Source organism: Phalacrocorax aristotelis, chromosome 18 (assembly GCF_949628215.1).
Source record: "Phalacrocorax aristotelis chromosome 18, bGulAri2.1, whole genome shotgun sequence".
In the NCBI taxonomy this organism is placed as follows: Eukaryota; Metazoa; Chordata; class Aves; order Suliformes; family Phalacrocoracidae; genus Phalacrocorax; species Phalacrocorax aristotelis.
In genome coordinates, this window is record NC_134293.1 from 7,774,024 (window position 1) to 7,789,433 (window position 15,410).

Below are 15,410 nucleotides of genomic sequence, written 5' to 3' on the forward strand. Positions count from 1 at the left end.
GTTGCTGTGTAGCAGGGGGCCGGCAGGACCCCAGTCTAGGGAGGGCTTCCAGCAATAGCTCACGCCTCTCCCCGGGGATGTTTTTCCCTTCTGGAAAGCGGAAAAAAAATCATAAAAAATATCTAAGAAGGAGGAGCAAAAAAACCCCAAACCCCGCCCGCCTGTCTCCATGGTAACGGGGCGCCGCAGCGCCTCGCGTTGCCAGGGCAACGGTGCAGGCCTTCCGGCGGCGGCCGGAAGCGGGGCGGCGGGCAGCAGTATGGCGGCGGGGTGGGAGCGCCCGTCGGTCGCTGCCGCCGTTACGCTGCTGCTGTCACTCGGTGCCTCCGCGCCTGGGCTGCTGCGGGGAACCCCCGCCGCCGCCCGCTCCGCCGCCTCGCTGCGGCCCGCCGCCCTGCGTGCGGGGGAAGGTGAGCGGGGGCCGCCCGGGCGGAGTACCCGCTGCTTCCTCGCCGCTCCGTCCCCACCGTCGGTCCCCCGTTCCAGGCCTTCCCCAAATCCCCCACTAAGCCTTCGCTTCCGTCTTCTCCGGGCCTTCCCTGTATCCTCCCCTTGACCCCTTGGACCCCCCCCTCAGCTCCCATTTCTAGGCACTTCCTCGAACCCTTCACCGAGCCTGCTGCTCCCTCCGGGGCCCGCCTCTCGGGGCCCTCCCCCTTGCTCTTCCTCGCTCCTCGGTCTCCAGGCTCTTCCCTAGCTCTGCACCGAGCCTGCTAGGCATCCATCTCAGCCCCCCGTTATCAGGCTGCTCCCCCTCCACCCCCATCTCTGGCCCTTGCAGAGTGGGAGCATGCTGCTAGGAGCTCAGGGGATTTGCTTCCTCAGCCCCTGTGGTGGTCACACAACTATTTTTATCGCGCTATTAATTACTGTGTCTCTAGCTACCAGCATGCAGTGATTTGTTTTAGCAATGCAGTGCTCTCATGGATGAATTCAGCCATCTCCTCACTTGACTCCACGGGGGCGGTCAGGTTGCATCAGGTTATACTCTCGACTGCTGTGTTTCTTGCTATAGGTTAGGCTGATGGGAGGGAGGTGGAGAACTCTTTGCCTCAGTCCTCACTGAGTGCCTAGAAGAACAGCTGATTGGAGGGCCTAGGAGCACTTCTGAGGCCTGATAACCTCCAGGCATTTTTTGTGAGAAAAATGAGCCTTCTAACAGTTCAAGAAGTGTTTTATCTGTTAAGCAAAATCATAGTTAATGTAACAGTCATTTTTATGTCTCCTGTCTTCTCTTTTAATGAGACTGAAATTTACTACAGATACTGCTGCTTTTTTCCAGGCAGCTTCCCAGGAAGCAGCAAGAGTCACTCCATATGTCAGCGATACCCAAGATAGCACTTGTTTTAACTCTATTTGCTTATTTACACTTGGTTTTAAAGGCCTCAAGTTCCTTTTCTTCTACACCAGAACAGAAACAAAAGCTAGTAATTAATCCTGTTGTCTCACTTTCTGTCTGCTTAAGCATGTCATTGTAGTGGTTTAAAATAAAGTTGTTGCTGCCTCTGCCTTTCTAATGTGCTGGTGTGCTCAGTTCACAGGTTAGTTACCTACATCTTTGTCTATGAAGACCTCATATCCTTGACCTGCGGTGCCATTATCATCTGGTATTTTGCTGGCAGCTTTGAGAAGAATGTTGGTACTGTGAAGCACTGCTTCCTCACTGTCATGTTTGCCGTTGTCTCCGCCCTCCTGTACCTCTTACTCGAGACCGTTGTCTCAAAGGTGTCAGAGGTGGAAGATGCCAAAGGATTCATGCCAGTAGCTTTTGCTACGTTGGGTGTGTCCACTACCCGCTCACGGATGAAGAGGACGCTGTTTTTTGGCATTAGAGTTCCAGTGGTACTGGTGCCATGGTTTATGCTCTGCATAGCATGGTTTATCCCCCACTCTTCTCTCTTGAGTAACCTGTGTGGGCTCCTAGCTGGAGAAGCCTGTATCCTTTCCAAGTGCAAAGCGCTGAAACGGAGCGGGATCGCTTGTTCATGAGGCGGAGAACCTGCTGTGGTTCTCATTGGCGAGGTGCGCTGGCTTTATGGTGTTTCTTGGGCTCTTGCTCTGCATTAAACTCTTGCTGGCTTTGCCAGTCCTCATCACACCCAGTTCTGCATTTATTTTTCACCTTGTGCTTCTGCTTCCCCTGTGGCTTTAATGCACACAGAGAACATGGAGCTGAGAAGGGTGATGGTCTGCAAAGGTGGCATTGGGTAGGACTTGGGAGAATTCTCCAGGGAAAGTAGTTTGTGGGTGGAGCAGGATTGTGTGTGGCTGTGTTAGAAATGAGGGCGTTTTGTCTGCAGTCCTCCTTAACACGCTGATGACTTCAGATGGTCTTGGCTACTGTTTCTGCTTGGATTTTCCAGAGTCGGTGAGCTCTAAACTGGACCAGGTCTTCCCTTTCAGACTGCTAAAGAGGATACCAGGGCTGAAATATATCCCAGGGTCCTTAGCAGAGAGAAGAGCCTCCGAAAGTTGCAAGTAAGCACAGGATTTCCTGTGAAAGGTCTTATGATATAGGGGAATTTGGATACATAAGTGGAGGCACTAAATAGATTTTAAAAGCCGTATCGTGCTTGTCGTGTTCATATCCTGAGTGTGAAAGGGAACGTACTGACCCATTGATGTTACGCTGGTGACGTGACTATGACTAATACGTTATCACACATTAACTCAACCAGGTCTTTCAGTGAAAGCTAAATCGAAGTGAAAGACCTCTCATTTGCTCCAAGTGTGTGTACATTTGCAGCTTGGCAGACTTGAAGGCTAAATCATGCTCTTCTGCCCTAACATTAGGACTTACAGCGTTTGTTCGTGGCTGTATTGCTCCCTGGGGTGTGATCTTTACATTTCTTTGCCCCACCTTGCCTCCCAGGAATGCTGTGAAGTGAGTTGTGTCCAAATATATGTAGGAGCATTATAAATTAAAGGCGTCACTTACAAAGTTCAATGTGGACCTTTCAATGCATGTTTTCAGTGTGAAGGCAAGGTTGCTTTACCAAAAAGAAACCTTGGGGCCTGTGGCTGATGTTCAGGAATGGTTTTAAGTTTGTGTATGTTACAAGCCATGAGAACTCACTTGCATTCTAAAAAGCTTGGAAATCTAGGTCAAATTTTTCCCTGTTCTAAGATGTCATTTCCGTTTCGCAGAGGAAGGATGGTTTTCTATTAAGGGTTAAATTCTATGTATTTAAGCCATCAGCTCACTGTAAAGCATTCTTTGAAGTGGAAACATTCCCAAGTGTTTGCATCTACCTTCACCCCCAGGGAAACAGTAAAGGAAGCCCTTGCCTGCAGCAGGAGTGTACCTCAGATCCATTAGGGCACTCAAACATGTGAGTGCTTGCAGGGGAGGCCAGGCAGATCCAGTAGCATTCGTTTTCTTACTCTCTTCCTTCTGTGCAAGTGCTGCTTTTGGGAGGAGGGACTGTCTTGCTGCATACTGAGCCTGTGTCTGCATCGGCCTAATGCTTCTGCTAATAACTGTTGTGCACATCATCTAAGCTCTGTGTCTAAACCTGCTTTCTTTAGGTAAAGTTAACATAACTAGACTGTTCTGGCTCAAAGGTATTTACATGAACATGTGACTATCAAGCAAAGTGTGGGAAGGTGTTTCTAGGATGTTTCCATTTCAGCAGCTAAATTTGCATGTCTCTGTGTCTTAGACACAAGTTGTATGTGTGCTTCTGGGGCTTAATTTTTAGTATTTTGATTCTTATTCCCAAGTACGTGCTCTTGATGGTTTGGGTTTTGGGTTGGTTGGGATTTTTTTGTGCTTTGTTTTTTTTATTTTTTTTTTATTTTCATAAGACTTGTGGCATCGACTTGCCACCAGAAAGGAGACATTTCTAGAAGGCTGAGGCTTTGACATCATGTTTGAGTCCACAAATAAAACAAACCAAAACCACATCCCATATAAAAAAAAAAAGTCCAAGCCCAAAACCCCAGCATGAGCCGGTCTCTTATTCTTGCTGGGAATCTGGGCATCACAGTCTTCGTGAATACTGTCTTGATTCTCAGCACTCATCTTAGTGTTGTGCGTGGGCTGAGCAGTACTCCTGAAGTCCCAGAGGCTTTGGCTTCTAGGCAGATTGCCTCACTTGATACGTTTCAGCGGGATGAGTCATGCCTTCTGTTGGCAAAGGCTGCTTCTAGACCTTGCTTCTGAATGATTAATTTTATTTGTAACTCTCTCCTCCTTCCCTTTTCTCTCTATACCCTGGGCTCTTCCTCACACCAAAGGCCTTTACGGCTTCTTGATAATAACTCTTGGCAGCTGTGACTTATCCTGATTAATAACCTAGCAGATGTGTCATTCAGTGGAAGGCAGGGAGGATGCATATGGAAATCTTAAAGCACATTGCAGTTTGGCTTGTGTGTTCTATGCACAAAGAGACTCGGGGCCAAGAACCGCGCTCGTTCAGTGGCTGTGGAATTGGTGTGGGTTGGCAGTGGGAACATCTGTCCTGGGAGGCCAGTAAACCTATTTTTACTCAGGTGCTGCTTATAATACGAGCTTCTGTTGTTGTAGTGAATCTCTCTGATGGATTGCAGTGACCTTTCTGAGCACTGGTCAGGAGAAAATCTACCCCCAGGACACTTCCAGCTCTAATTAGGCAATGCCAGTTCTGAACACAGCGTAACCTTCTGTTTTCTTCCCGCCCAGGATTAACCCTGCACCAGGCGCATACCCCACCCAAAGCTACTACTGCTCTTCGCCTCCAGCTCTTCCCGCTTTCCAGATGCAGCACCCCAATGCTCAGAGCCAGGGGTTTCAACACAGCTGTGCTCCAGGATGTGGCCATGCTCTGGGACACAAGGACTCTCAGCACAGCCATGCTGCAGGACACAGCTTCCCTTTTTCCCCCTACCAAGCCAGAGGTGCCTTTGGAGAGTGTTACATGCAGGCCCACGCTGGTGCTGGAGCCTCGTCCGGACAGTGCTGCCAGCTGGGCATGTTCTCTCCCCCACAGCATGCGTGCCTGACTGATCCACAGACACCCACAGGCGTGGGCCCCCTGGCTGGGGTTCAGCAAGTGTCAGGGTATCCAGCAGCCACAGTGGCTCCTGTTTCAGCTGAACTTTTGAAAGTCCAGGTGTACTGATCCTCCAGAAAGCAGCAGGATGCTCATACTGTGGCAGGACCATGGTGTGATGCTCACACAGCAGTGCGTTGCTGGCAGCTTTGCTGTATCTGGGGAATGGGTTGGTAGCTCCACTGTAGGCCATTCCCCTGCTCCCTGGCACAAACTATTTTAATTATATTTCCTTTTATAACTTTTTTTTTTACTTTTTTATATTGCTGGGGGGATGTGGACTGTATTGCCTCTGCACTTCTCATCCTTTTGGAGTCTTTTCATTGCCATGTTTAACAGCTGCCTTTTTCCACACTGCCACTAGAGTTATGGTGTATCAGCTCCGCACCTCAAGCTAGGAACCTGATTGTCAAAACACTGGACTAATCTGGGCTTTAACCAGGCTGCAGCAATAAGCACATGGGGGCTACACAGAGGCTCTTAGCCTCCTATCTTGTTTACAGGTGTGATGTAACTAGGACCCAAAAGAGGTTGAAATCATGAAAACCTTAGTTTATAACTTAATATTTCAGTGGAGGAGGACAAATGTCTCTGCTACCAGTGACTTCTCCACTAAGAGTGTGGCTTGAAGGAGGCTTGTTAAGCCAGGGCTGAGGCAAGAGGATAGAATACAGAAGACCCTTTTCTGCCGCCCAAAACACAGCTCAAAAATGCTGAAGGTCCTTCTTAGCTGCAGTCTGTGCACATATCAACATGTTACCTTAGTTATTGGATAGCCCTGCTCTAGCTGAGCCTGTGTTGCCAGCGCTTATTGGTAAGGCAACCTCAGATGCATGCAAAGCAGTGGAAGACTTTTCAGTAAAGGATTTTGCGCATTTATGGAGCAAATGTATATAAAGCCAAGGAGCTGGGCAGGACCTTAACAGTGGTTTAGAAGAATTAACTGGAATGTAGCAATTCCATTGGGGGTGTTCGCACTGCTCAGCTTTAGATGTCTCACCCACCAATATTACCACAATCTCTCTCTGTTTTCTTCAGAGCTGGTGGAAAGGGCTGTGGGAGAGGGGAGTTTTCAGCAAGGGATTCAGAGCTGGATGCAGTGTTTGGTGCCTGTGGGAGTTCGGTCGAGTTGGTGGGACTTGAGCCTTATTTCCAGCTCTGTAGCTGCTTTACTGTGCCAGGAGGAATCTGCTGTCTCTGTAAATCAGCCGTGATCTCAACTATTGTCTTTGACTCTTGGCTTAGAGTTTTGTTGTGCTCAAAAAAAAACCCCAAACCAAACACAAAAACCCAAAACCCAAAAACTAGTGCTTCGTGAAGCACAAAGTGCCATTACTTGGAGATGTTCTTGCAGTGCCTAACCTGTCCCTCCGAAACCGCAAGAGCCTCGGGGCTCCTCCATGCTATCAGCGAGCCAAGGTCGTAGGCAGCGTCGGCAGCTGCATGCTCCAGAGCATGTACGTGCCTCTTCCTTTTTTCTCCTCCTCAGTGTCTGAAGAAGCCCGGTGTTGCCGTAGAGCCGCTTTACTTCTCCAGCAGCCCTTCTGGGATGACTGCCACAGTTATGTGTGGCCTCGCAGGGGCTTGCTCTGGGGGAAGACCGAAGTGAATGCTGAGGACTTAGACCTCAGTTGCGCATTATTAAGAAGCTCTGCTCGCAAAGGTGGGCACTCCTGCATGGGGGCTTTCTGCAGGTGGATGCAGCAATTTGGGAACCAGCCTGGAGTTGGTGACCAGCTCCACCTCATCCCTGATTGCTTCAGTGCTCCATGGGATCACAAATGGACTTGACTTCACAGTCCTGTTTTTCCTGCTGACAGCAATTGCATTGTTACATGCTTAGTGTGGGGCAAGAACAGGATAAGGTGCTTGTTTGGAACTTAGAAACATGTTTTTAATACCAGGAAAGAAATACTAGAGATAACATGGAAATGTTGATACTGCACTCTCGCTAGTGCCTTGTTTTAACTCCCTGTGAGATCCTTGCCTGTAAGCCTAGGCATTTTATCACTGATTTTTCCAGAAGCGTGCAGAAGGGTGATGATGACTGGTAGCAATTGCAAATATTGTATACCTTCAAATTGTAAGTTTTAAACACAATCTGAAAGACAAACTGCTGCATCTCTGGGTTTGCTTTCAAGTGGGGAGCTGGAACGTGCCCCTCTGGGTGGTGGGCCAGGTGCGATGGGGACTGCGGGGCAGGCTGTGGGTGTCTGATGGGTGCTAGCTGCAGGTCTGGCTAATGACGAAGGACGTGCACTGGGGATGGGCAGTGCCACAGATCAGAAAACGCTCGTGGGGCTGGAAACTGGTTATTTTCTCTTTCTGACTCATATCAGTGATCTGCTAAAGATTCATTCTCCCTGCAGAGCTTTCAAAGGGATGGTGTGTTTCAAGTGAGTAATTTCGTGGCTTTACAGTGGTAGAGAAAGGCCTGGCCTGTAAGAGTCACTGTAGCGTCACTGCTGGCAGCGACAACAGCCCCAAGCCTGGCCGGTGTGGGGAACAGACAGCAACCCTCCTTCCAGGAGGTACAGTGGGCCCCTTGGCGCCGGCAGCAGGGGGACTTGCCCGTGTGCAAGGGAGCAGGTACCAACCACTACTCTTTCCTTGCTGGGATGAGGCAATGGCCATGGGTGAGCCCTGGGGATGGGACATAGCAGAATGGGCACAAAACCACAGTTAGGGTTTTTTTCCTTCTGCTCCCAGCTCTTTTGTGAGCTTCCTGATGACCCTGGCAGTTCAGTTGGTCTCTCTGATCTCTACAGCTTCCACCGTGTCCCCAGGGCTGTTCCGAGTCCAGCTGTACAACTGCCACGACACCTACCTGTCACTTACAATGTGCTGTACCTGTGGTCAGAGGCTTTCAGATGGGTGGTTGCAAAGATTTTATTTTTTTCAGTTAAGTGTCTGTTCTCTGTTTTTCCCGAGGGCAGCTGTTTCACAGTGAAATGCTGTTGTACAAATCACCTGAGGACCACCTGCTTTTCTAGCAGCGGAGTCCGAGCAAGTCCCATGTCCCCAGGGCTGGTGGCAAACTTGGAACTCCTCACTCAGGGAAGGCAGATTGCTGGGAGAGAAGGAAGGGGTCAGGATGAGATGTTTACAAACATGTCTGAAGGCTGAAAGGAGATATTAAATTTGTATGAAGGAGGTAAAAAATCATCAGCTTGTTGGGCTTTGGCATTTGCCTAAGCTCACAGCAAGGTTACTGATCACACGTTGCAGTACCAGATCTTTTCCTTGGAGGGGAGACAGAGAATTGAAGTTGCTAAAGCAGGGTGGGGAGGGTGGGGAAAAAAAAATAATTAGTAAATCAAAAACCAGTTCATCCTGGGATAGCTGTCCCTGGGGAACATGCTGTCCCTGAAGATTTGTTATTTTGTGCCTCTGGTACATTCCCAGTAAAACTGCTGCTTCTTTCAATGTTAGTCTGGCATCTGCCCTGGAGGCGGGGTGCACAGTGAGTCCAGAAAGCCCCTCGGCTTGCCCCTGTGCCCTCAGGGGGTCACTGCAGGGTTACAGGAGTCTGGGGACAAGCTCTGGGAGCTGAGCCGGCCATTCCCCTGTGCTCGGGGCAGTGGTTCTGCTGCAGGAAGGATGCTCTGGGAGAGCCCAGCTCCATCCCCACTGCTCTTCTGCACCCACCGTGGTGCAAGAGAAAAGTAGTTGGGGGTATATGAGGAAAGCAGAACCGACTCAGACCTACATTACCACCCTGGCCGGGAGCAAGTGGGGTCCTGCAGTGTGGGGAGGCCTGGCAAGAGACACCGATGTCAAAAGAAAAATGGGTCTGTATTTCTTTGCTTTCCTGTTGCCCATTTGTTTGGGGCAAAGCACACACGTGCTGACAGTTATCCTGCACTGGGGGCCCAGTAGCTGTGCTGGAGCAAGGCACCACCAAACACCACCGATGTGGCTGTCCGGCTGGGTCCCAGCTTGTCGGCCGGCACCATGGAGGCTCCGTGGCCAAACATTAAGCCCCAGCCTGTGCTGGGGATGGAGGAGAGCCGGGGAGGCGTGAGCTCGTACACACCCTGCAGCAGGTAGGAGAAATACATGTGGAGGAAAAGCACCAACTGAACAGGACCCTGTGGGCTGGCCAGGCTGGGCTTACTCATCCACCCCGGGGGGTTTGGGTTGGGTGTGATGAGAGCCCAGCTCCTTCCCTGCCAGGAACAGACTGGGATGGGCTGTGTCATAATGCCTGTCCCTGCTCTAGGCACCCAGCGGGCCCAAGCCAAGGACCAGCCCTGTCCTGCTATCCCCTCGGGCCATGCAGGTGTGTTTCAGCCACTGCAATCTTTAACCCACAGCTGTTCACCCTGTGGGGGACAGTCATGGACTAGAGTCACCCTGGGGAGCTTCTGCGGGGCTGATGCCAGAGCTGCTGTGGGCAGCAGTGGTGCCTAGTGGGCCCCACACCCCTGAGCCCTCTGCTAGGATGGTGGCATGAAAGGGGGTGTCCCTGCAGCACAGGGCATCACTGCCCCAAAGCTGGTGCTTCTTGCGTTGGTGCCCCTTCCTTCCACCTCTCCCGGCCCTCTGGGTGCCTGCTGGCTTAGCTGGTGGGGACTTTGCACCTTCTCCTAGGGTTTTATTGACTCTAAGCGAGCATCAACACAGTGATAGCAGCAGGACCATGACGTCGGATGTGCCAGTGCCTGGCTGAGGGAACGGAGCTAGCCCTGGGGTGACCCCACACATGATGCCAGGGGCCAGGGCATGGCCATTGGACTGCTCGGTGGAGGTTGGGCAAGCTGCATTCCTGGCTTTGGCTGCACTGGGCTTAGCAGAGTTGTGACTCAGCATCACAAAAAAAGGATTGTGGAGAGCACCAGTCCCTCTGCCTGTGGGAGCCAGGGTCTGGGGGTCTGGGTTGTGAAATCTTTCCTGCTGGGGATGTTTCCGGAGCTGCTTGTGCAACTCGCCGTGGGTGGCAGTGCGAGTGTTACGAGAAGGGCCTCCCCAAAACATCGACGTTATCTGGTTTGTGGTTAAATCAGGGGCATCTGCTTGCTCTGGCTGTGAGCTGGCCAGGCAGAGCAGCCCCTCATTTCCCAGGGAGGGGTCACCTGCTGCTGGGTGCCAGCCTCCACCTGGGGTGCAATGGGCAATTGGGACAACTGGGGGCAAGTGGGGAACCAGCAAACCGGGGCTGGGGTGTTTTGCAGCCCTGACCCCAACCCCTGGCCCCACCTTGACCCCAATGCTGGCCCTAACCCTGACCCGCCCCAACCCTAACTTCCCAACCTTGACCCCACACCTTGACCCAACCCTGCCTCCTACTTTGACCCTTGACCTGTTGCTTACACCCCACTGTGACCTCTGACCCCTAGCCCTCTGCACCCTGACCCCCACCCTTTACCGCATTGTACCTTAATCCTTGTCTCCTCCCCTGCATCCCCAGCCCACCCTAACCTCTGACCCTTGGCACCCTTCACCGCTTACTGAGCACGCTGCCCGACCTCCGCTTTGACCTTTGATCCCAGCACCCTGCCCCTAACCCCGACCCCGCGCCCTCCCCAGTTCCTTCTGTCCCTTTAAGACCCCCCCGTACGCCGGCCGCGGACGGGCCGTACCAACCGCGCCGCCGCAGAGGGGGGGATCTCATCCGGCGGGCGCGCCCGCAGTCCATTGGCGGGCGGTGGGGGCGGAGCGTGTTCCCCCCTCCCCCCCGAGCGTGTGCCCGAATGGTGCGATCCGCCCTACGTGCCGGCCGCGCCGGGGCTGCGGGGCGCCGCCGCCAGCGTCCGACGGCCGGCGTGGTGGGTGCTGCGGGGGGCCGGGGCTGGGGAGCGCGGGCGGCTTCCGGGGCAGCAGCGGCCCTGGGTCGGTCCCCTGCGGCTGAGGGTGGGCCGGGCTCGGCCCCCTGGGTTCTCTGTGACGGACAGTGGGGGGCCGGCATCCCCTGACTGGGGGGGGGGGGGGGGGGGGGGACTGGGATGAGTGCGCCCCCGTTATATGGGGGGAGTGGTGTGGGGCCACCTGTTACTGGGAGGACTGGGGTGACTAGGGTCCCCAGTGTGGGGGGGTGGTATGAATGGTCCCCCTGTTAATTTATGGGAGGTTGATGTGAGTTGACCCCTCCCCAAATGGGGGGACTGGGATGACTAGAGCCCCCTGTTGCTGGGGGGTCTGGTGTGACTGGGCCCCCCTGTTATCTGGGGGGCAGGGGGTGCCCCTATCATGCCTGGCTCCCCGGGGGCTGTGGGGCCCGTGCCGTGGGGCTGAGGAGGGGGCGCACGGCACGGGGGGAGCCAGTGCTCGGGGCCCTGCCTGCCCCGCAGGCTGCTCCCCGCCGAGCCCTGGGCCGGCAGCCGGGCTGCTCCAGGGCCACGTCCGCCCGCCTCGCCGCCGCAGCACCCTGAAGGGTCGCTTGTGCTTACCCCGCCCTGGGTGGTTGCTGGTTAAAAGCCTTCAGTGAACTTATTTTTCTGGCCCTTCTCTGCAGAAAGTTGTTCCCGGCATCTGACACCTTTGCTGCACGCTGGGCTGATTTGCTGCTGTTCTGCCTATTCTCTTTATAAACTTTTGCGGTGTTGGAATACTCTTTATCCTGCTCTTTTCCTGATGGAACTGCTTTGGAGAGTGAAGTTATCCCTGTAGGGAATGTACTTGTCAAATGAAATAATGGAAAACCTCTTGTTTGGAAATGTTAAAGCTGGAGGGGGTGAAGACACCTGGATCATGGTGTTGGGAGTTAGTCATCAAAGTGGAACTGATTCTTAGGAAGTCATCTTATTTGCAGGAGTAAGCACAGCTGGTGTAGCTTGGAGCAAGCTTTGGTCTGCCAGTGTTTAGACCATGGGTTAGCTTTCAGAGCGTGAAAAGGAATAGTAATACCTGGTGGAATGCATATAGAGAAGAGGGATCGCTGAGGTTTTCTGCCTAATCTGAACAGATTTGGAGAACTGAAATAGGTTTGTACTTTTACAGCTCTTTCTTAAAAGCAGAAATGTATATCTGGTTGAGAAGCTGGAAGAGTACAAGGAAGGATCAGGTCTCTGTTTCTAAATTCTGAAACAGTGTTGGTGGGGACGTCTCTCCTTCAGTAGGGCTTTATGCTTCGTGTGGACCGTAGTGACGAGATACGGGATTTAATTTTGTTGTTAGCCGGCAGAGCTGTGCTTAGTGGTGTGCACTGATGCATGCATCCCTTTGCTAGATAGAAGGGAATGTGCTTTCTTTCACTATTTCTGTAGTTCTCTGGGAAATCCTGATGAGCTGTTGTGTACATGCAAAGCAAACTTGCGGATTAATCTGCTACAGGTGAGGAAATCTGTGTTTTGTTGAGGAAGGGCTGGTGAGCCAGGCCCCTCGTGGAGAACCCGAACTTGTCCCAGTGCAGCTCTTGGGTTTTCCTTCAGATGCATCTTATGATGGTTGATTGCTCTGAAGGAGGATGTACATGGTAGAGTGTCCGGATTCGGAGAGTCCTCTGTGTTGCACGTGGATGTGATGGTGCATGAGAACTATATTTGCGAAACACTTGCCCATAAAGTGGGGAAGAAGCAGGAGGAATATTGGTCCTACAGGGAAAAAAAAAAAAACCTGACACAACAGAGCATTTCCCTCTTAATCTAGTGTAAAAGCCCTGGAGAGTAAGGTGAAGAGTGGGCAGGAAGGAGGAGGTAGTGTCACACAGCTAGCTTAACCGTCTATTAATTAGTCCTGTTCTAATTGTGACAAGAGTAAAACCTCTTGCTTTGTCATTGGTTTGCAGTTGCCTTTTGTTCAGTCAATAATCTCTGGGGTGGTGCCTTCTGGGTAGCCGGGGTTGAGCAAGTAAGTGCCTTCTGCAACTTTTGTTTTGTTTCTTCCAAAGCAGGTGGAAGAGCTCAACGGGGCCACACGATCAAAACTCCTTGTCACAAGGGAGGCTTTCTTTGCTGCTTGCTGCCCTCTGTGCCGGGGCTCACAGGCCCCATCAGCGCTTGATTGCAGAGCCGTTGGTGCAAGGTAACCTCTTTCTTTTGAGCATTCCAGGTTGTGGAGCGTCTGTGGGCACAGCTGGCTTTGGGGAGGTCAGCTGGCAGTGAGACCTGACAGGCCGGGAGCGATGGTTTCTTTACCCAGTTCACTTGCTGCAGAAGCGGCATGTGGAACTGTCTGGACTGAAATCTTGTTTGATCTTTACTCTCACCTTTGGCTGTTGTGACGCAGCCAAAATACCATGCTTTATCAGTCCTGAGGGACTAGGAAGAAGGCTTCCCTGCTCAAGTCTGTGTTCCTGCCATCTCTTCCCCATCCCTTTCCTCTGGTATAAAAGAAAGCCACCCAACAGTTTCCTCCGCTGACACTGAACTTTGTTCTATTTGCTGACATGGGCTCTCCTACCTCTAAAAACACAATTCGTAGAACTTGCATAAGTTGCTTTCCCAATGTGATCATTTGATCCGAGCGGTGAGATTACTTTATACACGCTGTTGCTGAGAGTGAGTCATGAGCCCTGCAATGACAGGTGTACCTCTGCCAAGATTGTTTTTTTAATAGAGTCTGAAATGTCATATATCGGAACAAATAATTACAGGCTGCTTATAGTCTCTTGCTGCTTCTCCCCAAGTAAACACTCAAGTCAATTGTGTGCTGCTGATTGCTCATGGAATTCAGAAAGAGCAGAAGAGGAGCATTTGTACCTCTGATGGCTTCTCTAGGGCCACAAGTCCAAAGAGAGGCTGAGATTGACATGTGGTGGCAGATTATTATAGTATTCTTGCTTAGTTATCAGCCACTTCTGGGCCTCCAGTTATTCCTTTGCAAGGATTACGTGGGATTATTGACAAATTTTCCTTTCTGTTCTTGCGGTGTGGGGTAGGAGATGGGGAGGTTCGGGGTTAAAGATGGGGCTCTGCAAGTGCACGTGCAAGTCTGCTGGGAAAGGTTTAGTAACCAGCTTAGGGAGTTGGTAGGTCTTTCTTTGCGGTGCTGGCAAGTACACTGGGTCGTGCTGTGTGGTTGCCTGTGAAATGCGTCTATTGACTTGCTTTTACGGGTCGTTGCTAGCATCTCTTGGTTCTAGCAAGCTCCAAGCTTTGGAGGAGCAAGCTGATAAAATGCCTGCAAGGATTGTGCAAGCCCTGGTTGTGTAACAGGGCTGTATGCATAACCGCTGGAGGTAAGAGGAGCAGCTTGTGTTAGGAAGGGGGAGAAAAATCCTGTGTCAAGTATCTTCTGTTTATATTGACCATACCAGGAGTGTGGAGTTGGAGAGCTGCAGATTTTGTAACCTGGGATCAGCCTTTCAGCCTGTGGCGCTACTTACTCCCTGCCTGACTCGTCTGCTGTCCTGTGGCCTTGTGTCCCTTCTCAGCACAGGGATACACGCTTTGGGTACGGGATTGATGTTGTGGGTTCTGCTGGTGCATGTGGTTGTGCGTGATTGCGGGGGACTGGGCTGGGTAGTTGTCTGTATTTCACAAGTGTTCAAAAAAGTAAAATACAGCTCAGATTGCCTTACCCACAGCAGGCACAGAGGTGTTCATAGGGCGACTGCACACCTTTCTAATAGAGCAGCCAGATGTGAAGCCTGGGTCTGGGACCAGGAGGACAGCTCTCTTGCTGGGTTATCATGGGATGTAAGGATTGTGCAGTAACACCTCCTTCCCTTACGGCAACATAGGAGTCAGGCATGTAATGTCTGGAAAGGTCTCACATCCTCAGAGGAAAGCTGCCTTATAAATACATAAAAACAGTGCTTGGTGTTCTTTAAATAAATAAATCTGCAAAGCATACTGTTTCAACCAGAGGTCTTTACAGTTCTTAAACCTTTGCAGGATCTGTTTAACCATGCACCTCTGCTTTTCCAGCTGTTGGTTTCAGAGGAAACCTCTGAGATGAGAACAGTATTAGAAGGCTTTGCAGTTCAAACTCTTCCTGGGGTAAGAGGTCGAAGTCTGTGGCTCCCAACCCAGTCCGTAGTGTTCCCCTCCCTGTAGTGGCTGCAGGCAAAATCAGAGCTGCTCACAGGAACCTTCAACAAAGGCAGGCAGGGGGTCGGCAAACAGCTGGTTTGGAGGAGAATGGTTTTCACTGAACTTCCACCTGTGGCAGCATTGGGTACAACACTTGCAGAAAAAGCTGCTGAAAAAATATTGTATACCCCTCTTGATCTTAAAAAAAAAAGATCTTCAGCAGGACCTGAACCATGCAAAATACATGCCTGAATGGGTCACTCCTGAGGTTTTGCAGCATAGCCCTCTGAGCAATTGGTTTGACTGAGTAGTGCTGTGGTAGTTGGCAAAAGGGTGGTCTAAAACGCCTGCAGTCTTGTCCCAGCTCCTGAATATTGGTGGAGTTGAGACCCCTATTCCGCTTTCAAACAATGCCAGAAGCGCAATGCACTGCTTTTGTCCCTCCCTGGGAAGGGAGCCTGGG

At 51.6% G+C, this 15,410-nt stretch overlaps 2 protein-coding genes across 3 annotated transcripts in view; both read left to right on the plus strand.

Annotated features, from left to right (window-relative positions):
* The first annotated feature begins 213 nt into the window (after positions 1–213).
* On the plus strand, positions 214–7,146 carry RHBDD2 (rhomboid domain containing 2). Its single transcript, XM_075113451.1, has 4 exons — positions 214–410; positions 1,535–1,936; positions 2,328–2,478; positions 4,664–7,146. The coding sequence occupies exons 1-4, from the start codon at positions 260–262 to the stop codon at positions 5,100–5,102; spliced, it is 1,143 nt and encodes a 380-aa protein (XP_074969552.1). The 5' UTR covers positions 214–259; the 3' UTR covers positions 5,103–7,146.
* Positions 7,147–10,694: 3,548 nt separating this feature from the next.
* POR (cytochrome p450 oxidoreductase) overlaps positions 10,695–15,410 on the plus strand; it is a 30,471-nt gene continuing 25,755 nt past the window's right edge. Inside the window, exons 1-2 of one of the 2 annotated variants that reach the window (XM_075113453.1) lie at positions 10,695–10,801; positions 12,862–12,995. The gene's annotated coding sequence lies outside the window, so the exon portion shown is untranslated. The remainder of the gene's footprint in view (positions 10,802–12,861; positions 12,996–15,410) is intronic. The other variant, XM_075113454.1, reaches the window with a different exon arrangement.

What these genes read in the sequence shown, in the direction of transcription:
- RHBDD2 (XM_075113451.1), top strand. Translation starts at nt 260, where the DNA reads ATGGCGGCGGGGTGGGAGCGCCCGTCGGTCGCTGCCGCCGTTACGCTG. An exon ending in CGCCCTGCGTGCGGGGGAAG is followed by an intron (nt 411 to 1,534) that starts GTGAGCGGGGGC and finishes TGGTGTGCTCAG; the next exon opens with TTCACAGGTTAGTTACCTAC. An exon ending in AGAGCCTCCGAAAGTTGCAA is followed by an intron (nt 2,479 to 4,663) that starts GTAAGCACAGGA and finishes CTTCCCGCCCAG; the next exon opens with GATTAACCCTGCACCAGGCG.